Raw genomic sequence first — 27,934 nt, forward strand, 5'->3', positions numbered from 1 at the left:
CAACAATATAATTAAAGAGGAACAAAGAGCAATCCCGCTAAAGTCCTATACCAGTGCCTGGAGGCTGTGAGGATTTGGGTGAGGGAGACGCTGGCCGAACCCTGGCAAGACTGAGCTTTCTTTATAATTAGATTTCTATACCGCCCTACTCCCGAAGGACTCAGGGCGGCGCACAGCCAAACAATAAAAACACATACAATACAAAATTTAAAAAATAGAATAAGTGAAAGCTGTGGCTTTCACTTTTATCTGTGCCTTGCAACACACTCTCCCAGTCATGTTTGATGTTTGGCTAGCTTTTCAAATTTTGTTGGTACCAATGCGATTTGTGACTTCTCAAAGCCAGATTCAGGAGCAAAAAATAAAAAATCAGTCAGGTCAAAGTAACACAGGACTTCAGCCGTGTCCTTTGTTCTCCATCACTATTCTCAAGCTTAACTCAGCCTTCCATCCTTCTGAGGTCAGTAAAATGAGGAACCAGATTGTTGGGCCAATTTGTTGACGCTGTAAACAGCTTAGCGAGGGCTCTAAAGCACTGTGAAGCGGTATATAAGTCTAAGTGCTGTTGCTATTGTGTCTTTTAAAGATATCCATATATTCCATAGCACCAGTTTATAGTGCATTTAACCAAATCATATCTTTATATTAACTGCTTTGTCCAAAAACATTCATATTTATTAAGACAACAATTATACAGGACAGGTATCTCCAACCTTGGCAACTTTAATACTTGTGGACTTCAACTCCCAGAATTCCTCAGCCAGCTTTGCTGGCTGAGGAATTCTGGGAATTGAAGTCCACAAGATTTAAAGTTGCCAAGGTTGGAGACCCCTGATATCGGAAACATAGAGTCTCCATTTCACTCTCTCAGTGAAACGGAGCCCTTCTACCTAGAGAATACTGGTAAAGCTTCATTGCCATTTCCTTCTCCATTTTAGACAATGAGGGCTTTCCCCAGCTCCAACATTAAGCTGCTAGACTGCAGTAAGTAAACTGATTGGCGCTAAAATGGATTAAGAAATACACTTCCAGATGTTAACCCCTTCCTTCACTTCAGTAATAACGCTGGCTTATGTTTTGCCTGGACTGCACTTTCCAAAGCCCCCAATTAGTGGATTCCTATTTCTTTAATCCTTAACTATTTTCCTTTAATTGGGTGGGCTTTTGAGGATACTGCTTCCATTGACTAACCTTTTATATGATTTCTCCTCCATTGCCCTCTCATCATATTCAGCACTTCTTGTATGCTAATTGGTGGAGAGGCAGAAGAGGAGGAGGAGGCATATTGTAGTGAACTGAAGTGGATATGTATGCCTTCAATGAGATGAGGTGCAGCAGAACTGTATAGCATTGCTTGTGGCAGCAAAATTATAAAAACACCACTTTCAACATTTAGCATGGACGAGGCAGAGATTGTCCTTCCTGGTGGACTGGGGACAGGCACACAGTGCTGTTGTGTGTTCCTGTTGTTGAGAAGAGGTCAGTGGTCTGTACTCATGCTACAGAATCTGTACTCATGCAGATCAGACCTGAGTGCAAAGGAAAGAAAACAGAGGAGGAAAAAAAACCCCTTTTACTTATTCTGTATGTCTGTCCCTTTCAGCAAGATAGTTCATTATATAACATTCACTTCGTTAATGGTCAAGCATCACCTCTATCCCCTTCCCTAACCTACCCACAGAGAGAAGAAAATAAGTTGCTGGAAGAAAAAACACTCTTAAGCCCATTGCAAGACAAAGAAAGCCTTTAATGAGAGAGAAAAGCAACAACAAAGAAGCCAGCTGTTTCTTATCATAGCAAGCTTAGTGGGGGCATAAACCCATGTAGGAAATAGAAGGGAAACACATATACATGCACATCTCTGGTATTTAGGACACAAGAAAGAACTTGCAAATAGGACAGTCTGATCCCTACATCCTAATATATACTGGACATATAAATGGTGTTCCCAAATTGCTTTGTTTAAAATGTTGTATGTTTATATTTGGGGACATGTGTGTAAAGAAACATTCAGTGTTTAGATATGAGAGATTCTACTGAGGCTTTTTTTTTTTGATGTTCATTGCTTGTTGACCTGCATTGGCAAGGACAGTTTTTAAAATTGCTACAGGAAGAATGCCTGTACGAAGCCTAACAAAGAATGATGAGGGTTCATGAGCCCCTGAAGCCAATCGTTATTAGGAAACTATAATCACTCTCTGCAAAAATTCTGGCAATGAGCTCTATAATGCAAAGCAAGGTTGTTCCGCTTTTTACCCAAATTTTTTTTTCTTAGGCAGAGGAATTGCCACATTTTTTGACAGGCTTACAGCATTTGCAAGACATGTTTAACCAGAAAGGCACTTTAATTCAAATCCATGTGGAGTTCTTTTAACCCCTTCCTAGTCCCACAGCTGACTGAGGTTAGCTGTTCATGCCACACATTTTGCTTGTGGCACAAGCACATAATTTGAATATAGCCAATTTATAGGCGTTGTATGCGCTGCCACACACTTCTGCTTTGAAGCATAGGCTCCCAGGCACTTTTCACCTAGTGAAAAAGACCTTTATAAAAAGACCAAAGCACGAGGAAATCGTTATTGCTAAGTATTCAAATGTTAGATCACGCCTACATTTTTCATCTCGGGCTTGTATGTTCTTCACTATAATTATCTTATTTTATTCTATAAATGTATAAGACTGCTAAGTTCTACAGTTCTGAGCAGTAAAAACAGTCATATAGGATTTTTCCCCCCATTATGGCCCTGGGTAACATGGGTGATGGATGGGATAACAATTTTTGAGGGTTTTTGTATGTTGCTGTGGGTGTGTGAAGTTTGGTGATTTCTTCTGCTGTGCAATACATTGCCAGTGATGCTGGGAAGCCAAGGGTTACCAAGGGAGATATGAAAAGCAAAAGAGGCAGTGGCTGAGAAAATCCTGTCTAAATCTGGCTGGATAGCAGTGGACTGGTGGAGGGGCAGCAAGTTCCAGCTTCTCAGCTTCAAAAGTGTCGAAGGGTATGGCTGTCTGTTAGCAGAGCCTCGTGGGGATAGGATCAGCTACTTTCAGTGCAGCTGACTGGTGGCATTTGACAGGTTCCTGAAGGCACAGGGATGCAGAGAGGAGGAAGTCAGGTTAACAGCAGCCTTATTTTTCATTCTCCACTTCCTGGCTTGTGCCAAGAACAGGAGGATACTTGGCTGGGCCAGGTGACTATGGTGAGGTGTCTGTGGCTACAGCTTCCTGGGAGTAAGAATCCTTGCTTGAAAGAGGATGGATACCAAGACAGACAGCAGCAGTGGGACCTGGAATAGGTGGTGGTCTTGTGGAAGAACTGACCTGGGTCCTGTGCCTGCTGTTTGGCTGGCCAAATGGCCAGCACTCATCTTGGCAACTTCTTCTCTTTCTCTGGAACTCAGGATTTAGATGGAGTGGCATGATTTCAATTATGGTGGCTGGTGGCCTGTAGGGGAAGACTTGCATTTGCAAGCATATATACTTTTTAATTGTTATTTTGGAGAGGGGGCTGAATCTCCTGCCTTTGGGTAAGATCAGGTTCAGCCTGCCAGGTTTATGGGGTGTGAGGCTTCTTTAGTGATTCAGGTGAGAGGATAGAGAGAGTTTGATTAGGGAGATTGCTCAGGTTAGCCACTGAGTGATCTCAGAAGCACCATTAACTTGGGTGGGGACTAATCTACCTCCTGTTGTTTGTGTTGGGCATGTTGGGTTTCTGCAGGATGGGAATGGGAGGGAGTGGCAAGGGGAAGGACATGATGCAAAGGAGGAAAGGGCAGAGGAAGGACGCTGCATTAATGAACAGCACAGGGAGGTATGGCATATTCCAACATCCTGTCTTCAGCTGCAAGACTGGTCTCCAGAGCTTCAATGTCTGCTTGGTTGTTGCTATTTGATGCTATTTGGCTAGCAGAAAGCCTTTCTTCATCGATGATTATGTTATGGATTAGAGGGCTGTTCTGGCTTGCATGATTGAAACCTGGTTGGGCACGGGATTATCCTCTCTGACATGTTGTCTCCAAGAGTGTGGATTCTGCACTTGTGGATTTTGCATGGTTCCTTGGTTATCTGAGGAACTGCAGGAGATAATAAACACAAAAGATCCCTAAAGCCCTGCTGGTGAAAGATGAAGAGTGAAACTGATCTGTCACAGATAAAAGCCTTTATTAAGACTTATCTTATGATGATTAGACAGCAAAGTGAGTTTACTAATCTACTTTTTTTGTGCTGCAGTTAGCTGGCCAATGGCCCTATTTAGAACGTTCAGGTCCCTTTTAGGTAAGGAGAGATTGGAGGAGCCTTTGCAGGGTAGCTATGAGGAATATTTTCAGCATCTGTTAGATAATGTCATTCAATGTGTCTTGGAATTAGATGTTGGCTGAGCAGGTACTTTGAAAGTGACTGGGCCCATGTCTGAGCTTGGTTATCTGGGAGGAATTTGAACAGGTTACTCAAGTCTCTTGCTCTTCTTTAATATCTACATGAGACCTCTGAAAATGCCTATTTGGTAGTGTGAGGTATGGCATTATCAATATGCTGATGATTTCAAGTTATACATTTCCACTTTGGTCAGCCAAGTAATATGTTGGCTTAAGACCGAAGACTAGAAGGGAATGGGGAGAAACCAGCTGTGGGGTTTTGATTCTCCTGGGTCTACTGATATGCCATTCTTGTTCAGGTAGCACTCTCTCAGACATAGTTGGTGTGCAACCTTGGGGTCTTCCTTGACTTAACGGTTTCTGCTTGCAAAACAAATAGCTAGTCCTGGCTAAGGGAGCTTGTTTGTACAGATCGATCTTGTGCATGAATTGCATCCATTCCTGGACCAAGAAGCCTTGCTCATGGTCATTCATACATGGCCGTTTCTTGGTTGATTACTGTAATCTGCTCTACGTAGGGCTGCCCTTGAAGACCATGCAGAAATTACAACAGATCTAGAATGTGGCAGCACAGTTCTGGGCACTTCATGGTTTACCCATATTACATCATTGCTGTGCGAGCTGTACTGCCTTCCAGTTTATTTCCAGATTCAAAGTGCTATAAAGCCTGTAAGCCATGCGGGAACGGGATCAGGTTATTTATGGAACTGACTCCCCTGAGGGTATCTGCCCATTCCAATAGGACAGATATAGAAAGCACATTCCAGGTTCCTTCCTTAAATGTTGTCATCCAGTGGGATTTAGGATGCATGTCTTCTCCACTGCTGTCCCTGCCCTGTGGAAAACCCTTCCTTTCTCCCAAGGTCCAGTAGGATCTCACCTTCCTTATCTTTCAGAAGGCCTTGAAGAATTGTCTCTTCCCAAAAATACTGGGGTAGGATGGGTTTCTTAAGGTTCCAGGCTAGAAACTGGGAGACCATGAGTTCTAGTTCTACCTTAGGCATGAAAAGTGGCTGGCTGATTTTGGACCAGATACTCTCTCTTAGCCTAACCCACTTCATAGGGCTGTCTATATTTAATTATTGTAATTGTAATTTTTATATTCATAATTGTTTTTATAGTTCTATTTTAGTACATTGTAAGCCGCCCAGAGTTGCTTTGGGTAGCAATATGTGGCATATAATAAATAAATAAAAATAAATTACAATAATGGTGAAATATAAATTAAAACATAAAAATACATATGGGCAATGATGTAAACCTTTTAAAATAATAAATTCAATGAAAACCACAAACCACACGAATACCATAAGAAAAGCAACCATTAAAAGGCAGTCAGGTATGCGAGATCCGCCATCCTCTAATACATGTCTTGGTGGGAATGGTGCTCCAGAAGACAAGAGAAGGCACCCTTCCTACATCTCATTATGTGACACTTTTAATGGATGGGATTTGGAGCATGGCAACTCTGCTTGATCATACAAGCTGGACAGAAGCCAGAGAAGACAGATGGTTTTTTAGATAAACAGGCACCTATGAAGGGCATTACAGGTAATAACCAGCACCTTGAACTGTATCCAGTTGGTAAAAAGTGCAGCTCACACAGGAAATGTGTTACATGAGCCTGAGATGAGCTATGCACCTAATTGTCTATGTTACCACATTAAGGACCAGTTTCAGCTTCTTACAGCCCCATGTAGATTGCATTGCAGTAGTCTATTGTTTTATTGTTGCTTTATTATTCCTATTATGGGCTATTTTTGAAATATTTTATTTTGAAAGGCGATGTATAAATGAATAAAATCAATAAAATAAATTGATTGTATTGTTGCAAATCCTGTACTAAGTATCTGATTTGTCTTCTGAAGTGCAATCTGACTATCACTGCGGTTTTCTGTGCATCCTAAAAATACAACAGCTGAGTCTCAAAGTGTACTTAAAAACATTACTTAAATATTCGGTTCTAGTTTAACAGTAGAGAGAAGTTAGATGTTTATCAGAAGCTTTAGCAGTGATTAGTAACTTTTGTGGTGACAGGGAAACATTCAAAACAATTTATTGGTGATGCATTTTATTTGTGTGTTCACTATGGGGTGTAAAAGACAGGTAGTAGGTTCACATAATCTAAATAAAGAATTGTCCTTTCTACATCCTTGACGGTATGTTTTGATGCATAATAAATGAGAATATTGTAGTTTTCATTATTTTGGGTGTACAATCTCTCATTTTCCCATTTTCAGGCAAATGCTACAGTGGCATCATAGCTAAACTGAGATATTTTGCAGAGCATATTAGAAAATTTGGGGTAACTTTAATAAAATAATTAAATATTTTATTAAAATGTACATGTAGGCCTTACAACACATGATAATGTTCATTTCATCTTGTTCTCTGGTACATTTTTATATATTTTCCCTGAACTTCTTGTTTTTCTTCATGGCAATCAATCAATCTAAAATTAATGAGAAATCCTCATTTCAGCTGAATTGTGGGCTGCATTGTATCTTTCATGCTACAATGCTTGTCCTATTATTAACAATATTAACAATATCCTTCCATTGCTGGTAGGTATGTTTTTCTTTATGTCTTTATGATAAAATTATCCCAGATGAAATGCCTTTGATGGCCTTTTTGTCTCTTGTTGTTTATTCCCTAAAGTACCTGTTTACAATTTTGAAGTCTATTGATTCAATACCTCATTTGGAACTAATACAGTAGCAGTACAAAGCAGCTCCTATAAATATGGAATAAAAAATGCAATAGTATTGCAACTTAACACAATCAATTATGAAATCATAATACAAAAAAGGATCCTCTACATGAAAAGGCCCACAAAATATAATATCAAGAGCTATATATTAATATCATTAAGCATGATAGTTGGAGGGAAGAATCCCTTACCATTCACACATGAAAACAATGTGATATATTGCCAGCAGCTCTCAGTATTATGGTGGTAAAAGATACCTGCCATACACATGTGAATTGGATTCACCACCACTTATGAGGTGCCTCTCCATACATGTGAACTATTTAAGGTGCCATTATAAGAAAACATTCACAGCAAGCTGAATTAACCCTGAATGGTGACAGAGGAAGGAATTGAATAGGGATCAGTGGCTCAGTAAACCAAAATAGGTGAATATTTTCTTATAAGGGCACTTTAAATAGTTCACCAGGACGGAGAGGCATATCATAGATGGTGGTGAATCCAATTCAAATAGATTTACTGGCCATATCTCAAAAATGATACCGCTGACATGCTGATCTAATAGGAAAAGAGAAAAAAATGTGACGATCACCCAGATGGATTTATCAAAAACCTCCTAATATCATGCTGTAATTTATACTATGTCTGCCTTTTTCTTTTTCTGTCCTTTGAAATGTAGTAGGCCAAAGATATATAAGCTTGGTGTTTTATTCAAAACTGCTCAGCAAACAGCCAATGCTTTGCTACAAGTTCAGTGTACATTATATAGTATGCATGTTAATAAATTTATGTTGCTCAATGTGATGTGGTTGCTCTAAGTGAGCCAGATTTTGGCTACAACAATAAGTAGCTTCACACAGTGTAAATGGATTAGATATTGATTTCTGTTTCATAAGCCAAGGCAGTAAGGAAAATGAGCATAGAACTTAATGTTACCAGTGAATAGTGTTGATTGTTAATCCTGTCACAATAAGATGCTAAAACGTTTTAGATGCTTATAGGAAAATTGAGTGTATTAGGCTGCTGTAGTCATTGGTTATTGGCTGATGTAAGAAGTCACGAATGAAGGCAAATATACGTGTCCCAGAATAAATGAATGGTGGAGAATGGAAAGATTTATATTCCTTGCAGCCATCTGGTTGTTAGCACTCTTTCTGAGAGTCGTTGAGGCCACTTGGAGGTTTATCTGTGCCCTCAGGGTCTCCTGAATAGTTCAAATGGGTATGGAACCTTCATGGAACTGCTGAATTGTTGTAAACAGAAAATTGGCAGTGTCATATCCCTTCCCCCTTTGTTGAGAGAGAGCTTTCAATCTTAATGTAGATGGCCTCTTTGACCCCTTTTTCAAACCAGAATGTGAGAGAACATTCTGGTGAAAGAAAAGTTCCCTGAGGATAGGCTTTAGCGCAAGTCCGAAAGCTCAGAAGACTAAACTTCTGGCCCTGGTGAATGACCCAGATTTGATCCTTCAAGATGTAAGAAGTGAATCTTCCTTTCTCATAGGCAGTGGTTACCTAGACTTCTAATTTCATATCTTTGTAACCATAGCGTCAGTCATCATGGTAAATTATCAAAAGTCTTCACTGTAGCTGAACTTGCGGACAATCATGAAGAAAGGAGGCTTTGCTGAAGTTCACGGTGTATTCCTTAATTCATTGCTCACTCAGCACCAACAAATTTGTTAAGTTGGAACTAGCCATGGCAACTGCAACTTGCAGCATGAAAAATTCTGCATGGTAACTGCAACTAGCAATTACTTTTCTTTCTGTGGTCAGTCTCTGAGGGCATGATGTCTGCCCCCTGCCCTGCTATGCCCTCCCCCCCATGATTTCCCATCCATCCATTGCTAGACAGTAGGAATTAAAAAAAAAACACACCACAGTTTTACTATGTTTCCTTTCACTTGGGCTAGAAAAGATAATTGAGAGAACTCCGGTCAAGTTCATCTATTTTTTAGAAAAGCTCTACTATGCCATTGATGATCAATGAACAAGCTCAAAACAGGCAACAAAAGTTAAGCCTTTTATTGGTGCACCTAAAGACTGATGAAACAAAAAGGGGGCAAAAGCAACAGTTTGTCATTCCAGTAGTCTACTGGTAAAACAAAGGGGGAAAAAAAGGCCCATCATTTCACCAGTTCATCATGTTCAGCTTCTTCAGAAGAGGACAGGCCCCCAGCAGCCCAGGATGAAATGGGCTTGGAGGGCAGCTACCTATTAATGGAGAGGAGAAGGCACACACAATACACAGTTGCCAATTGGAGGCATTTACATACTACAAAATAAAGCCAGGGGTGTCAAACTTGATTTCATTGAGAGCCGCATCGGTTGTGTTTGACCTTGGGGGGCCAGGGTGGGCGTGGCCAGCTCAACATCACTTGTCAAGGCTCCGTTTTTGGCCACGACGGCCTACTGCAGCACTCTGCCAGCGAAAACGGAGTCAGGGAGGCCCACATTGTGCCCCCTGAGCTCTGTTTTCTCTGGCAGAGGCACCACAGGCAGGTCCTTTGCTGTTTCCAGGGCAGCCCCGCGGGCCAGATCTAAACACCCTAAGAGGCCGGATCCGGCCTGCAGGCCTTGAGTTTGACACCCCTGAAATAAAGCATAGCAGGTGAACCATGTAACACTATTGGTTTTGGCAGAAGTTGGGAAAGACTTCTTTTGACTCAAAGCAAGAAAAGGTGGGAAAAATATACCTTTGTGATGGGCTAGGATAATGGAACACTTTGTGTGCTGCGTATTCCTATTCTCAGGAAATGGTTAGTAGCCTGTCCTTATACTGGCACAAGCAGGATGGGGGGATGAACCCAATATCTGATAATTTTGTTAGATAAAACTCACTATGGCTATACTCATTTCAAAAATGATTTGGAGAAAGTGTTTGAACCTTATTCTGTAAGCATAGCTCTCTGTGTGCAAAATTCTGTCAAGAAGTCAGGGTGTTTTTATGAATATCAGAGAAGCGTTGTGGTCACAGAAGATTTGAAGTGATTCTTTTTTGAATAATTTTGAAGGGTACACATAACACATTCCTATATAGGTTTTTGTCTCCCAAAGATAGCATCTATAATCATCATTGTTTTCATTCTAGGAAGCAATGATTTGGGATCTGCAATAATTTCTTTGAAATATTATGGTTGAGGCTGTGGCAGATGGTCTCTGAAATTCTAGCCACTATGCTACCTTGCTAGTATAAGAATTTGGGAATGTTTATGTCAATACTTTAGCATCCTATTGATTCTTATGTAGTTCCATTTGGTGATACTTTAGTATATGCAACTGCTATGGAATCCCTTTGATTGGGGTGGGGAACTATAACCCTTTTATGATTTATGGACTTCAACTCCCAGAATTCCTGGGCCAGCCAAAATCCTCAGCAAAAAGGTTATTCCTTTCCTTTAAGTTCAAAGGGAATAGATTTTCATTGGACCACTGTAGATAGAAAGCCAAGGAAGTAAAAAAATTCTCTCCCCAGGGTGCTGTAGAAACACAACTTTATTCTTTAAAAAGAAGAAGAAAAAAACTGCTCTATATTGGGTAAACCCAGTCACAGAAAACTTGCTTCTTTGATATGCTGAAGCAAAACCATGCCAATTAACCTCTCCTCTCCTATAATGTACTAATTTTGGCTCAGATTTCAACTCCCCTTGAGTGCCAGGCCTCTTAGCCTTATCATAATCCTGTCGATGCTTTCTGATACTCCATTCCTCCGTTTTCTTCCTGGTCTGCTGCCACCATGCTGCTGTCCCACTATTAATTACTTTTGCCTTGCTCAGCATTCACGATGGCACTTCTGCAATGCTTCTTCCCTTTGTTAGAATACTCCTGGTATGATGCCTGACACTGGGCTTCATGTTCTGGAGTAAATAAATATTGCAGATAAAAACATTGACTGTTGGCTATATTCCGATTTGGAAGTGCTGCAGCAGGCAGGCAGGCAGACAAGCAGGGAGCAATACTTCTAAATAGGAGCAGAAGTTGAGTCACCATTCAGCTCAGTTTGCTATAATAATATATTATTGGAAAGCACCGTGATCCTGGGTAGTTTACTTCAGAAATCCCACAGCCTGTGGAGCTGACTCAGCAGATTTTGTTGGGGTTTTCTATGCCCTTCACCTTTTAGCAACTTCTCAACAGGCGAGCCCTTGATACCAACTCCAACAATGTTCTGACTTTCAATCACTGAATAGGAGTAGTTTCAGCAAGCACATAACTTTATATTAAATAATTTGCCTATTTATTTATTTTTTTTTGCTTTAATTTATATGCCGCCCTTCTCCGGAGACTCAGGGCGGCTTACAATGCATTAAGCAATAGCCTTCATACTTCTGTGTATTTATACAAAGTCAGCTTATTGCCCCCACAATCTGGGCCCTCATTAACCTACCTTTGAAAGGATGGAAGGCTGAGTCAACCTTGAGCCTGGTGGGATTTGAACTTGCAGTAATTGCAAGCAGCAGATGTTAATAACAGTTCATTAGTCCACTGTGCTACCAAGGCTCTGTCTATTCGGGCTACTATTATCCAGAATCTCAGATTAGGTTCTTCACCTTGTTGCTGCCATAATTCTTTTTACTAGAACCTTTCCTTCAGAATCTGGTGTCATTCATTTGATAGGACTGGCGAAATTGTTTACATGTAAAATTTATGGACAAAAGTGTTAATGTGATTGCTTTGGTTATCTATTGTAATAATTCTCTATATAGAGTATAAAACTGCAATTGATATATATCATGTAAAAGAATAGTATGCAAAAAACATGCATTATGGAAAATTTCTTGCATATATTGCAAAATCTTCATATGCATATAAATATTTGGACTTAAGTCAGAAAATCATGCAAAATAGTACATATACTTAGAAAGTATAATACATATACTTATTTTATTTAGAAAGTGAAAAAAATGTTATAGGAAGTAAAACAAATAGGCCCATCCTTTCCTATTCTTGAGTTACTTGTTAGCTATTCTTCAGTATGAGAGCAAAAAAAGGAATACAGTCTTAAATACAATTAGTATTTAAGGTTAATCTAAATTAGGCATATTGCCCAAATGAACACTAGAGGGCAGCAAAGTGGTGTCCAGAACACTAAATCTAGTTAGTGGTTCCTTTGATCACTACATTGATACACAATAATGAATCCCAGAGAATTTAACGGAACTTATTCTGAGTAAATCTATATACGTAGTATTATATGATTAAAATTGTAAATAAATTTGCTAAATTCTATGCTGCATTGGAATACCTCTGTAAATTTATTACATGTAGGTCAATCTAAGAACAAAAACGATACTTACCTTCAGATACCAGATATAAAACTTTCCAGTGGTCACGGTAGTTTCCTCATTGCATTTTCCTTAGCTCTTCAAATCATTTTTAGTGCACAGACTTTAATGGTGTTTCTGATTGTAAGTGGTTGGTATAAATTAAATACTCCAAAGTATAATGTGCTAACTGGCATTCTTCCCTTTAGTGGTGATAGTATATGCAATCTTGTATTCTTGCACTGTAATTTGATTCACTAGGACACAACCATGGATAACGGTGGCATGATATTTATCTATTCAGGTGGAATTGTCTGTTATACAGTTTGGTTGTATTTCAGGGTGTTTCCCCCCCGTTCCTACCCAGCCACTGTCTTGTTGGTCGGCTCAAGGGGTGCTAAGTTTCAGTCATATGCTTTTGAATAAGTCAAGACTCTTTTCTTGGTTTAATTTCCTTCTTCCGTTACTGAATAGAATGCAGCAAATTTGAAAAGGCTGCTGCAGGTTTTCTGCTTTTGGATCACTCAGGCAAATTGCTGTGGGAGATTTTTTGCAAATTTGGGTAAAAAAATAATTGTCTTGGTGCCATGAGCACAAGGTGTGCAGTCACTAATGCAAGATAATCCAGCACCGGCTGTAATGTTCTTTAGCTGTACATGGAAACCAAATTAAACTGGCAAAGACAGAATTGCCTTTATCACAGAATAAGCCTTATCATATGCAGATAATGATGCAGCTTTTCAAAAAAAAAAAAAAATGGAGGCAATGAATTTATTCCCATCGTCTCCTCACTCCATAGGATCCTTTAGAGATCTCTTACTATTTTTAGAAGGGTCCTTCAGATTGTGCTGCTGCCGTCAAGTTCTAAAACAAAAAAGGACCTATGTATTCTGTCATTGGTGCTAGTCATTTTTTTTCAGAGGAGGAAGGGTGGAGGAGAAGCTGCAGAGGATGTTCCCTCCTCCTCCTCTTAGGCAGTAGTAACTGTGCGGATGCTCATCCTCGTTTTTTATTACTTCTGAGATTTTATTGCTGGCAGCCAGATGTGCTGAAACTCCTGAGGGCAGCATTTATTCCGTGTGTGTTTTTAAGAGGCATCGAGAAATATGAGGAGGCTACATGAATGCAGCTCAGCTTCACACTTCAGCTGGGAATGCCCAGAAAGATTGCTGCTGTTTGGAATTCCTGCTCTAATGATGAGAAATCAGTGTGGGTCTTACATTTTTTTACCACTGAATTAGAAGAATGACATTACAACTATTTCTCCATCCCTGCACATTTAGCTACAATTTTTATCGAGATCAGGAGAAATATGGAACTTGATTGCCGTATCTGCATTTGATGGTGACTGCAAAATAGATGACTTTTTGCACAGGTGGTAAGAAGGAATAGCAGGGAAGAAGGAAAAAAAATGCAATTTGAGACATTGCGACAGGTCTGCAATTCGGTGTTATCACATTTTCATGGGGTTTTCTCATCTCCAAATATTTTACAAAATGATCTTTTTGCACAAACGTTGGATAATGCTAGGTAAGTAATAACAGAGCCTTTCCCCTTCAGCACTGGAACGGTGGTAACAGCAGTGTTTGTGTGTGTCTCTCTCTGTCTCTCTCTCTCTCTGTGTTTCTGTTTGTTGTCTGCTTTTCAGTGAGCAATTACATAAACAGATCTTGATGTATAAAGATGCTTGACACACTAATGAATCCATCATTGGTCATCTGTTGCTTTGGTTAATATATTTAAATTTATTATGCTAAAATAATAGGACTGCATTACTGCATTAAAACATGCATGCTAACGTGGATATCTTTACAAGTATTTTAAATAGCATGATTAGGTAGCAGCAAGTACAGATTTCATTCAGATACGAAATACTCAAAGAATGTTAAGCAAAATAATTGCTCATTTCAAAATGCTATTAACATTAACAATACGCTGTAGGTGTAAATTAGCAATACTGCTTGCTATTTGCAAAATGTGTAAAATGTATTCTTGATGTGTGTATGTGTGAGTTTCAGTGGGGAAGAAAGATTTTTTGTTTAGCACTTTCAAAAATATTTCTTAAGTGGACACAGGAACAATTAAGCCATCACTTTGCAGTAGGTCATCCAGTTTTAACCACTGTTTCATTATGGGTTATGATTGCTTTTTAATGAAATGATAGAAAAAAGAGCATATCTTTACAGTGAATGTTGTTAGTTTTATTCAAGCATTTAAATGTATTTAAATGTACCTTGGATCTTACAGTAATTTTTACCTTTTGATGCATGAATACATTATGTAGCAATATAAATCTATCTCCATATTTAAGATTCTATAATCCTACCAGTTTAGAAAAATAAAACAAAAATTATTACAAAAGATAGCATGTATTCCCAAGTGCATGTCCCAAGGCCTTCATATCACTCTTTTCAGCCATGAAAAATCTGTTCTAGCCTCTTCATTTTTATTGTTACAGTTCCTAGTCTTCAGAGTACATGCTTACTTTTGTGAAAACATCCCTCTTATCTGTATGCTTTTTGTGTCTTTAAATCTTGTATGAAATGTTGCAATATGCATTTTCCAATTGACTTGTTAATGAGAGAAGCCTTGAGCTTAATATAATCATTTTAGGTTTAGGAGTATTTCGCTTCTTTAAAAGAACCTAAGCTTTTTTTTTGTGTGTCGGTGTACTATGCTGGAAAGCATTTAAATAGGGCATCAATAGAATTATAAAAATGTTCAGTCCTTTCTATTTTTGTAATTAAATGTACACAATTGTATAAGTTGCTAATCTTTTAAAGGTCTTTACTTATGAAGGCCTCTACATTTTTCATAAGGAACTGAATATTTCAGTTTTCTTATTAGCTATAACATGCAGGGGAACATTTATTTATTGCACATTTGTGTTTAATTCAAGGGTTAATCCAACCAATATGCATTTATTTGTCATTCTTTTCATGATATTATAAAAGTAACTACACAGTTTTTCTTAACTGAAACATGTGTATTATTAGGATTTAGACCATGGTCATGTGTATACTAACCTAGGAGTACGTCCCATTGAGATTTTATTTAAAATAAAGCTGTGTATGATCTTTGCAACTTTGGAACTTAATTAATGTCAGGTTTCACTATTAAAATAATGCTTAGAATAATAACAGGAATGACACATCTTTTAAATAAATCATATTTTACATTCCTTTGGAGAAGAGAATTAAAAAAAAAAATTAGCCAAGCAGGAAATGTTCCTTAATTATTAGCAGCTAAAATAAACCATAAAGAGATGCTGAAAGCTCATTTGGGAAACAATATGTTAAAGCTAATACTCAATAGCAGCATGGTTTTGTACCATCCTAATAATATAGGACTTCTATTTTCTGCATATTGAGAAGTTGTTGACCTTACATTCTTTGCACATTAACAATAGCATTTATTAATGTCTTCTCACACTTAGAAACCTTATTAAGTGGTTTTTCTTTTATTAGTTATAAACAGCTTCCTGTTTATATGATAATCCCTTTGCTTATACTAACAACACCGCAATGCCACTGCATTTAATGTTACTGTACTCTGGCCTATTGGCATGTGATACTGTGGAATTCTATGCTCTCCTAAACATGAGTGATTTTCCTACAATTCCTAACTCCACTGTGCTGAAGCTGCATATTTTTCTGCACAAGCCCAGGGCTGTTACAGTAAATCATTGCCAATATGCATCCAGTGTGAACATCCAATTTCATTGACCCATATAATTGAATACAGCACTGTATGTATGTACGGTATGTATGAATGTATGTATGCATATACCGGTATGTATGTAGGTGTGTATGTGTGTGTTTAAAATCAGATAAAAATAGTTCTTGATAATAAATTTTCTGTTTTGATCATATATATATCATTGCCAATATGTGTGTGTGTGTGTGTGTGTGTGTGTGTGTAGAGAGAGAGAGAGTCTCCTAATAATATCGGTATAAACTGGACAAAACAATGCAATTCCTTGGAATTTACCTTTGTTTTAACTATTTGGGATCAAAACAGAAAATTTATTGTCAAGAATTATTTTTACCTGTTTTTAATTGCTGCTCATAATAAAGAAAAGGCTATTTTTTTTATCTTGACCATGGGTGGGGGTGGACGGGACAGGACACATGACAATTGATTTCTGAATGTAGATAATTATTCATGGTTGAGACGCAAAAGAGCTGAAATTTCTTAACTGATCAAGTCTTTCTTTTGCAAAAAAATGCATGCTTTTCTTTGAAATAAATGTCACAGTAGTAATCTTCTTAAGCTATAAATGTTAAAGTTCTCTTTAATCATCTCTCTTTGGCCCAGCTCCATTTTTGCCTATAATAATTACTATTTTTTAGATTCTTAAAACAATATATAATAACTGGTAATATTAGTACCAATATTTTAGCAACTGTAGATTAATGAACAGTGTTTCACATGCTGTTTTTGAAACAATTATATAGCTCTGCAGCTACAACTGTTTTTTCTTAATTGGTCTACTCGCATTTCATTAAATTCAATTTAAGTATTTTTTGCAACTGTAGCACATAGTATTAAAAAATTCTTTGCAGTTTAACTATCATAACAAATATATGATGACAAACATATTTAACATAATGTCCCAAATTTTAGTACCAAATTGTATCCAAAATGCCTTCCTTCAATTTAACAATGTAACTAGAAGTCTTATTCTCTTGCAGGTGTCACCAAAAAAATCTGGTAACTTTTTTATTTAATTTGTTTACAGGTATTCATACAATAGCTTTTTAGTAAACGTTTGAAATGTACCAGACCTTGTACAGACGTTTGAAATATACCAGTATATTCTTAAAATACTACTAAAATGAATTTTAGTAGGCCTGGTGGCTCAGCAGACTGAAAGCATTGTGATTAACACCAGCTGTCTGCAATTACTGTAAGTTTGAATCTCACCAGGCTCAAGGTTGACTCAGCCTTCCATCCTTTCTAAGGTAGGTAAATTGAGGACCCAGTTTGTGGGGGCAATAAGCTGACTTTGTATAAATATACAAAAAGTATGAAGGCTATTGCTTAACGCATTGTAAGCCGCCCTGAGTCTCCGGAGAAGGGCGGCATATAAATCAAATTAAAAAAAAAAATATTTTAGCAATCTGGTGATGTTTTTTCATTTTTTATTATTTACACTTAAAAGTACACAATGCTAATAGTTCTTTCCTGAAATTCCCTAAACTGAAAAAGAAAGCTGCAATACACACCAATTTGTACAGTGTTTGTATGCAGTGTGTCCTCAAATAAAGTAGGAATCATTAGAAAATTTTGAATGAAATACAGGTGGTCCTCAGATTATGATGGCAATTAGGACAGGGATTGCTGTCCCTAAGCCAGGGGTTCCCAACCTTTTCTACCCTGTTCCCCCTAAAATAAGACATCCCCTGATAATAAGCCCAATTGGGCTTTTGAGCGCATGTGCTAAAATAACACCCCCCCGAAAATAAGCCCTCCCCAAAAATATTTAACTGCATGCACATCTGGTCCCCGCCATTTCCTCTGGTTAGGATTAGGGAGACAGAACAGGAAATCAGGTAAGATGGTAAAAGGAGCCCTGTTTTGCTCCATGCGCCCCAAAATAATAAGACATCCCCGAAAATAAGGCCAAGCACTTATTTCGGGGTTCAAAAAAATATAAGACAGGGTCTGATTTTCGGGGAAGCATGGTTTACCCCGTACCCCTAGAACACTTCTGATATATTCTCACACACCTTAAAAATAAATAATTATATGCATATAATTATACATATACACTATAATTTTGAAACTTCTAAACCCATGTTTTCGCACTCCCTGGTATATCGTCTCGCACCCGTGGTTGATAACCTCTGCCCTAATCAATACAGCCATGATGTGTGATGTCACATGACTGCATCATTTAGTGGTAGAAATCCAACAGGCAAGAAGTGACGGGAGTCCCAGGTAAGGGATGCCTGGATGCTGCAGAAGTGATAGTTGGGAAGCCCTGGGAGGTTTGATATAGGCCATGCATGAGTTGAGGGAGGTCAGGGGAGGAAAGGAGTTGTGCCACGTAATTGTGAGTGCAGGAAGGCTGTGGAGTGTAGGGTGCAGTGCAGTATAAGCGAAAGTAGACTGTGGGCTGGAAGGTGCAGAGTAGCACAAGCACAGGAAAACCAAGGGATGGAAGGCACAGTGCAAGCCTAGGAAAACCGGGGGAACATATTGGAGTGAATTGTGACTTTCCCTGTTGGCTTTTTCATTGATTTTGTATGTGTGGAAGCTAATGGGGGAGGTTGCAAATTGCAGTCACATGACTACCACTCCCTGCAAAGTTCTAATCTTGAACTGGGCATCCAAGTGCCTGGATTGTGATCATGTAACCACAGGGATGCTATAATGGCCAGAATTGAAAGGTCAGTTGCACATCCATTTGTAGGTTGGCAAAAATATGTAGAAGCATGAACAGAACTGATTCCAAATTTTTCTTCTACTCATAAATAATCAAACCTGATCATGAGACTGCAGACTATGTTAGTGGATCAAACATATTTAGAGTAGATTCAACCAAGATCTATGGCAAAGAGGTGAGATTGGGAACTCGAAAGTCAGGAGTTATTGAAATATATATATGTCTCGAGCCAGGACAAGAGTCAGACAGGGTGAGAAGAAGGAACTCAGAGATAATCCAAAGACACAGTGAATAATTATATTGGATGATAGCCAAGTGGTGAAACAAAGGTATAAGCCGAGTTGGTGAAAAAAGAAATTTGATAGATCTGATAGAGTAGAAGTATGGTAAAAGTAAGTTGTTGAAGTAATATGTGATATAGATAAATTAGAATAATACTATATGAATAAATACTTAAAAATAATAATAAAACCCAGATACAGTTTATGCACTTTTTATTCTAACTACAGAAACAGGTTAAAATTGTTCTTTTCAATAGGTTTTTGGTCTCAGCTACCTGATTGTGGGCAACTATATTAGGCAATTCTATTTACATAAGGAGAAATATTTTTGTTCTTCCACTCATATATCTAGAAACTAGATTAACTGGCCTTTCAAATTGTTTGAAAGGGTTGTAACTAGTTCTCTGTTTGCCCCTGTTAGTGTTATGTATTTATCCAACTAATTTGTATTGAGATTTCTTTCTGGGTCATGTAGACAGAAAAACCTCTGTTTTGCTGAGATTCAAATGATTCAATAAACAGGTCTTTGTTGATTAATCTGCTGCTGAAATTACGCTCTTTAGTTTTTGTTCATGTATGTGCAAGATAATAATGGAAACTTACTTTGATATATTCTATACAAATGATTAATCAGAAGTCGCATCATGAGACAATAGTAGTATGTCATTGCAGAAGTAAAAAGCACTTGATCTCAAACTCATACAAATTATATTTAAACACATTATTGAATCAAAATCTACTATAATAAACTCTCAGTTTAATACACCTTGGTTTATTGATTTCAGCTACACAGACAATTTTTTAGTATTTTTTAAACAACCTACATTAATACAAAGTCCACTGCATTCAAATTAGTCCAGCTAATTTTAAAATAATATTGATTCCATATACACTTCTAGTTTATTTTGGAACTTCGGATAAGTTGTACCAGTATAATAACTTAAACAGAGCTTTATTTAATATTACTAGAATATATATGTGCTTAGATATCAATTTCAATCCAATAAGTAATTTTATTTATTTATTTATTTATTTATTTATTTATTTATTTATTTATTTAATTTTTATACTGCCCTTCTCCCGAAGGACTCAGGGCGGTGAACAGTTAAAATACCATACATAATATGGTAGTTCTCTGATTCTTAATGTAGCTCTCCAGATCAGAATCCAAGTGTGCAGTAAAATTCGTAGGAACTGTTCTCTGTTGAAAACCTAGCATTCTTTTGTAGGTTTGTTGCAGTCGTGATGATTTTATTTTATGTTATTCTGTATAATCAAAACCAAGAATAAATATAGTAAGATAAAATGTAGGCCACGTTGGGTTTTTCCCCTGATTTTTTTGCCCTGCAGTTGCCAACTAAATTCAAGCCATTTTCTAACTTGAACTTTTTTGTTGTTAGCTTTTGCTCTCACACCAAATTCTGCTGACAGAAAGACAGATGGACAGAGCCCAAATCCATTTACATAATTTCTTTATGAAGGTCCATTGGTCTGGAAAAAAATAAAAAGGAGCAGAGAGCAGGTTTGAACTATTAAAGTCTGTCAGCAGGATAACTTTCCTAGAACAGAACAAAACAGGACTTTATTTTGTACAGCAGAAGTCAACAAAAGAAAAGTGGGCCATATCTGGTTTTAAGATGTATTCTTTTTTGTTCATTATATGACCCATAGCCTAAATTGGGCCATTATGATAAACCTCTTGATTTGGCATATCATTCAAACAACGTCATAATAAGTCTAAGAATGAAAATGAGAAGTTTTCTTAAATATTTTAGAGAATCGGTTTGGGGATAATCGTGAGAATATGAAATAATAGAACAGGTAATTAAACCAAGTGAATGTTCTGCTCAGTTAGGAATTCAAATTAAATCTGCTTAAACACATCCAATAAAAGAAAGTTGACTTTCTCTGTGAGTAATTAGTTCTACTGCTGAACTGCCCTTATGGAACATATGTTTTCCTAACATATTCAATAGGAATATGTTGATGGAAACTGCTAGATAGAATTTAGTGTGTGAACCTCGGTAAACTTGAATTGGATGAACAATTTCAATTCTGTTTCATACTTTTTGGGCTAAAGAATTAATTTCTCTCAAATTAATTTTCAGGTTAGTAAATATAGATATATAAAATGTTAGCATTATTTGGAAGAAAAGTTTTAAAATGTATGATATTAAATAACCGACTGTGGTGTCCCCAGTTGGTATAGGCACACTGGGTGCCATACCCAAAAAAATCTTGATATTATCTTAGAAAAGATTGTGCGGAATCTTAGAACTGCACATTGACAAAATTTCCACCAGTCAATTGCAAAAGGCCATAATGCTTAGATCCATGCATATAGTGCACTGATACATTACAACATCCTAGGTTCTAAGGAAGAAACTCGATGCGTCTGAAGGCTAACATGAACTAAAGAACTCATAGCTGTGACTTCACATTGTTGTGAACAGATAATAATTTATTAAATTTGTATGACACCTGACTGGCTGTTGATGGTTCATGAGAATCAAAGAAATTACCGTAAAATCAATATAATATAAAAAAAATGAAAGACAGAAAGTGCAATGAGATTTGGAGTATCACTCTCCCTTGCCAAAGGCTTTTATACTTCTTCTAAACAGCAGCAGAATGGGTGGCCATCTGAATCTCGTTCCAGACAGCAGGTGCTGCTGCCGAAAAGGTGTGCTTCTGAGCTTTTGAGAGCTGATGTTGTCTAATAAAAAACCCGTAGCACGTCAACTTTTCAGGATTGACTCAGCTGGACAGATGTTGTGGTAGGCGGATGATATTGGAAACTAGAACAGTCACCCAACAATCAAGGAAATCTAGGAGTTTAAGTTCAGATAAATCAATTTTAAGGATTTTGAATACATTTTAATGGAAAGTGCTGATGTTTTCCTTTTCTAGTAACATTACATTTAAGATATTTTTACAAGTACAGGTTTAAAAGAATATAAACTTTTAAACTTGGAATAGTATTTTTCCCTTTCCCTTGTAATATGTAGTGTTTTTTTTTTAAAGATAGTTTAAATAGTTCAAAAATGTCTGATGATGTGCATTTTGCAGAAAACAATACTGTAACAAATCACTAATCAACTAAGTACTATAATCCTCCTTATCGGGTAATACTTACTTGACCTCCAGCTATATACAGCACATCACAACAGTATTAAACTGTAGCTCCTATCTCATATTCTCTGTAACTTTTCTTCTAGATCACAATTCAGATTAGAGACTAGTAATTTTTAAAACCTATATTTGTTCCCTTCAAATGTTCATTAATTTGTATTTAAAGTAGGGAACTTATATGAAAAAGCTATTTTGGGCTCCTAAAACAAATGAAATTGTATATGGTATCCTCAAATCTATCAGGATTTAGTGAAGCCATAAGGTGCCCAGAAATTGATATTCCTGATTTCCCAGATGTGCAGTGGCTGATCAACAGGTAAAGAAAGACCTTTGTATATTACTATGAAACTAATAAAGTCTTGTATAGCCAGAGAAGAATATTTAAGGAAACAATTTGTTAAAAGGAAATGCATGCCTAACTGTTTTATATTTTAGCAAGTATATTCTCAGAATTCATGATTTTAAAGAGTGTTACTGTGACCTGTCTATCTCCTTTACAGTCAGAATTTTGAAAATACATTTGATATTCACTTAATAGAAACAACATACTGTACTTAAAATATGATTTGCTTTCCTTGTATTGTACTTGATAAATGCTAAGAAAAGGATGCCTAGTAGAATACTCTGTATTTTCTAAGAATCAAAAAAGGATTCAAATGTATATGCTTAGTCTTATTATATTACAAATGATATCTGAAATTTCAGTGGGTCTATTTGAAATGTGACTAAGTTGGTATTCAATTCTCTTTTCTAAGATCATTTTATCAATTAGTATATTCCATTACAAAATATATAACATCTCTTTTTATATAATGAGTAGTTGATAGTTAGACGATAGTTAGAGAAGTTAGATGAGAGTGTTGTAATTTTTTCCCCCTTTGAAACAAAGTAGTTTATTATCCTAGGTTATATTTTGATAACAGGATAGGATGGCATAATAATAATAACATAATATTTTTTGTAAAATATAGCTTACAAAAATTTCAAGAGATTAATGAGATGGATTACATTTAATAGAGATCACTGTATAGTTCCAATGGGATTTTAATTAGATTTAAATGCATTTTAAGTGCATTTTAGGGACTAAAGTTTTCATATCTGCTTTTACGGTTGGTCATTATTATTATTAGTTTCATGGACATCAGTTTAATTCCGGATTACTTTTTTGAAATGTAATGTGAAAATACTTGAAATGTATGCTTTGAATTTTTTGTAAAACTGAGTGAAAAAACAGTAGTTAAATATAGTTGGAATTTCCCAAAATCTATTTGTTTATTCAGTTTTCTTTGCGTTACTTTATTGCATCTAGTATTAGTCTGAAGTATTTAGAACATAATTTTATGCTGCAAGCAAATATTTTAAAATTTATACTTTGGAAAGATACAATTTGATAAAGGCAAAATATGTGGAAGAAAGATTCCTTAATCTATGCAGCATTTTACATATGCTAACATATAAGTACTGTATAACAATGCACATTACCTCTATTTCCTTGTGGATGTAAATAATGACATTTGAATCTGCTGTCTATACTTTGGATACTACATTTTATTAATAAGTATTGCAAAATTGTATAAAGATGGCATACACAATCCTTAAGTATTTGACTTTGTAGAACTTAAACTAACATTCATCTATTGGAGTTGTTATGAATAGTTAGATTATGTATAGCAAGCAACACATTATTGTAGCTCAATCATTTGGAATAAATATTTTCTGAATTAATTTGCAATAGATACATGTTTAGTAAATTTTCTTTTTTTTAAAATTGCTTAGAAAAAGAAGCCCATCAATACCCAGAGATCAGAACAGAAGTTTCAATCAGCTGGAGGAGAGAGACGACTATTCACAGTATGCAACATCAGATGCTGCAATGCCAAGATCACCATCAGATTATACAGACAGACATTCACAACATGGGTTGCAACAATATGAAGAACCTGAAATGGATGACTATAGGGATTCTAGCAGGAGAAATCGCAGACGTTCAAGGGAATATCCTTTAGAGGAAGATGACATGCAAAATAGAGGGGAATATGAAAGGCAACGGAGGGAAGAAGAATATCAAGCACGATATCGAAGTGATCCTAATTTGGCTCGTTATCCTGTCAAACCCCAACCATATGAAGAGCAAATGCGCATTCATGCTGAAGTCTCGCGTGCACGTCATGAAAGAAGGCACAGTGATGTGTCTTTGGCCAATACTGAATTGGAAGATTCCCGGATTTCGATGATGAGAATGGACCGACCATCAAGGCAAAGGTCTGCCTCTGAACGCAGAGCTGCCATGGACCAACGTTCGTATTCAATGGAAAGGACTCAGGGACTAAGTCCCAATAGGCAGAGAACCGCAAATCACAGTCCTCCAACACCTAGGAGGAGTCCAATACCTTTTGATAGACCAGATATGAGGAGAACTGATCCATTAAGAAAACAGCATCATTTAGACCCAAGCTCAGCGGTACGGAAGACAAAACGTGAAAAAATGGAAACCATGTTAAGAAATGATTCGTTGAGTTCAGATCAGTCTGAATCAGTTAGGCCTCCACCACCAAAGCCTCATAAAACAAAAAAAGGAGGTAAAATGCGTCAGGTGTCATTGAGCAGCTCTGAAGAAGAGTTGGCTTCTACACCAGAATATACAAGCTGTGATGATGTAGAAATTGAAAGTGAAAGTGTTAGTGAAAAAGGTAAGGCCTTTTTTTCTGTTTGCCTTTTAAGTAGAGGGCAATTTATTTTAAGTGCGGGATTTGAAATTACAGTAGGAGTACATGGTTACTGTGAGGTTACGTTCTTCATGCTGATGCTTTAAAATGTGGTTTGTTTAATTTCAGTTGAGCTTTACAAATGAATTTTGTGTATCTTCTCTTTTTTAAATAGTTTTAAATCTACATGAATCCAGTAGTCGATAGAATATTTTTGTTTTTATTTGTTTTTTTATAAACATGGTTTTCAGGGCAAAAGTTGAATGAAACTATAGATTAGCTCTTATTTTTCTGACTAACTAGTTTAAAACCAAGCACACAGAACCAGCTGGAGTAAGTGGATAGCACTGAATTGTGTCAAGATAGAGGCTGTTTATTGGGTTTTTTTGACTGCTTTCACATACATACAAAACACAAAAACCTATTATTTTTATTATGGCAAAAATCCCAATTTCTGTATTATGGTATATTATTTTTGTATTATTCTGTTTTATGGTGGATCTTATAGCAACGTCAGGAAGATCAATTTGAGTTAATAAAATAGAATCGGGGAAAGGCTTAAACACCTTTCCCACACTAATATTCATGTCCTGATACAGTTCAACCTAACCCCAGGGGCAGCTTTAAGGTTTTAAAAATCAAGAGATTTAATTACCCCATGTTATATGTAATTAAAACAGTGCAATACAAAAATAAACATTTAATTTTAAAAAAATCTACTGATCTTTTGTGCACTAATAACTGATAAGAATTTGCTAAAATTAGTGAAGTTGACAGATTGAAAATAATAAACTGCAGCTATTGATAGTTCTAGATTTCATCTGTCTCTGTAGGAAATTTTATGCTTTTAAATGTGACATTTGAATGCAGTGATATCAAACTGCTGCAGGGTAAGTGAAGTATTTGTGCAAAGTGTAATTCTGTAACACGGTATATTAGAATATAGTATAGTGAACTTAGTGGGTTTTTTCCATTAAAACCTCATATTATTACTATTCTTAAAATATTACACTTTGAGCTTTACATGCAAATAATCTAGGACAATTGGTTCTTTGAATCTTAACAAGGTACTGTAATTGGAGCTCTTTTTCTTTCCTGTCAAGCTTTAGCTATTATAAGGATTTAAACTTTCAGAACTAGAGAGTTAAATTATTAAAACAAAATATTTACACTATTTTTATGAGTTGTATCGCTAGATTTATGTTTTATATTTATACCAGGAACCTAAATATGTTTACTTGAAAATAAAAATATTTATCTCCTTATAAGTGTTCTTTGGACTGCAACCTTTACCTTACAATCATATGTCTTCTGTGTTGCTATTTTGAAGAAATATATTTGTGGTATAAAGGAAAAAAGAGTGAAAATTTGACTCTTTATAAATTATTGCTGCTCTCTTCAATATTTTACTTTTGACCTGTAATACAGGACTACAAGCATTTACATTTTCCAAAAATGGTACTCTAAGAGCACACGTACATTTATTTCTTCAATGAACAAACTCAGAATGTACAGCGGAAAGTCACTTCTGGTGAGAAATGGTGAACTGATGTTCCATGAAGAGCAGGAAACATTACAGTTGAAAACAGCAGTTGGGTGCAGGAGCTGGACTGCTGAAGCCTCTCTGGAGAAAGGAGAGATCTAGAAATCACCCATATGCACTCCAAACAGCTGGGTTTTTTTGTGTGTGTGGAGTAGATAGGAATTGAGATTTTTATGGTCAGCTTGGAAAAAGCTGGGATTCATAGAATTCCATCAAGCTTATAGTTTTCAATATAGCCTAAATGGACTTTAAATTCAACCAAACCTCACAATCTTAATTACTTTGTATATCTTTTTACTGTTCTACAAAGATTGAGAAATTTCAGAATTAGAGGTTTTACTGTATTCACCAGTTAAGCCTTTAATCTTCTAAGAAAAAAGTTTTAATGACTTAATTACTAGTTGAAGGTTTTGAAAAAGAAGAAAAAAATGGAATATTCTGCAAATTGGTGATTGGAATGTTAATTTTAGAAAGCTTTAAATGGACTAAGGGCTCAGATAGATTTGAATTAAGACTTGGAAATTAATTAAATCCTCCCTGTGAAAAACTTCCCATGTTTACATTTGGGAACAAAAATAACCTGATAAGATGACTAGAAGGCACCAGAAGGAAACAAATACATCTGTGGATCCAATGAAGAAGAACAATTATTGAATTCAAAAAATATCTGATATCTGCTATTATACCATGTTTCCTCAAAAATAAGACATGTCCGGATAATAAGCTCAATCAGGCTTTTCAGCGCATTTTTCCGCCGTTTCCTCTGGTTGCTTGCCGCGCAACCAAAATGAGTTGAGGCGAGGAGGGAAGGGGGGACATGCCCTCCCCTCGCTGTTCTTCGTGCTGGCTGAGCGCCCCAACATGTCCCACCCCACCCCAATGGCAACAGCTGCTTCCCTTCCCCGCCGTCTCTTTATCGAGAGGGGTGGCAGGTGGGGCGGGGAAAAGCGAGACACGTGGAGCGAGACGTGGCTCCTCTTGCTGTCTTTTCTCCCCCCCTCGCCAGGCATGACAGGGCTCCTGCCCCTCCTTAGCCACCCACACCCTTTAGGGATGCAATTTGGGGGTGGCAGGTAGGGCGGGTGAGAAGTGGGACTCAGGTCTTACATTTCAAGCTCCATCGCTTTCCTCGCTGTTGTGTCCAGGGAAACACGCTGTAAAAGAAAGTCTTCTTGCGAGTTCGAGAAGTTTGATTGAACTCGTAAGAAGTCTTTCTTTTACAGCGTGTTTCCCTGGACACAACAGCGAGGAAAGTGATGGAACTTGAAATGTAAGACCTGCAACCCGCTTCTTGCCCGTCCCGCCTGCCACCCCCAAATTGCATCCCTAAAGGGGGCAGGTGGCTAAGCGAGGGACAGGAGACTTGTCATGCCCAGTGGGGGGGGGAAAGAGATGGCAAGGGGAGACACGTCTCGCTCCATGCATCTCGCTTCTCCCCTGTCCCACCTGCCACCCCTCTCAATAAAGAGATGGTGGGGAAGGGAAGCAACTGTTGCCATTGGGGTGGGGTGGACGTGTTGGGCTGCTCGGCCG

The 27,934-nt window shown here is 37.2% G+C and overlaps 1 protein-coding gene across 25 annotated transcripts in view; it reads left to right on the plus strand.

Moving 5' to 3' along the window:
* RIMS2 (regulating synaptic membrane exocytosis 2) overlaps nt 1–27,934 on the plus strand; it is a 272,552-nt gene that overhangs the window by 73,841 nt on the left and 170,777 nt on the right. For 18 of the 25 annotated variants that reach the window (XM_087890824.1, XM_087890826.1, XM_087890829.1 and 15 more), the window contains one exon: nt 23,930–24,843. In XM_087890824.1, the coding sequence (XP_087746950.1) occupies nt 23,930–24,843 (914 nt within the window). Of the gene's footprint in view, nt 1–13,360; nt 13,880–23,929; nt 24,844–27,934 lie in introns of those variants that run through there. The other 7 variants (XM_087890838.1, XM_087890839.1, XM_087890840.1 and 4 more) reach the window with 2 other exon arrangements.

The sequence above is a fragment of the Pantherophis guttatus genome, chromosome 3 (genome assembly GCF_059756535.1).
Source record: "Pantherophis guttatus breed Tessera chromosome 3, ASM5975653v1, whole genome shotgun sequence".
NCBI lineage: Eukaryota > Metazoa > Chordata > Lepidosauria > Squamata > Colubridae > Pantherophis > Pantherophis guttatus.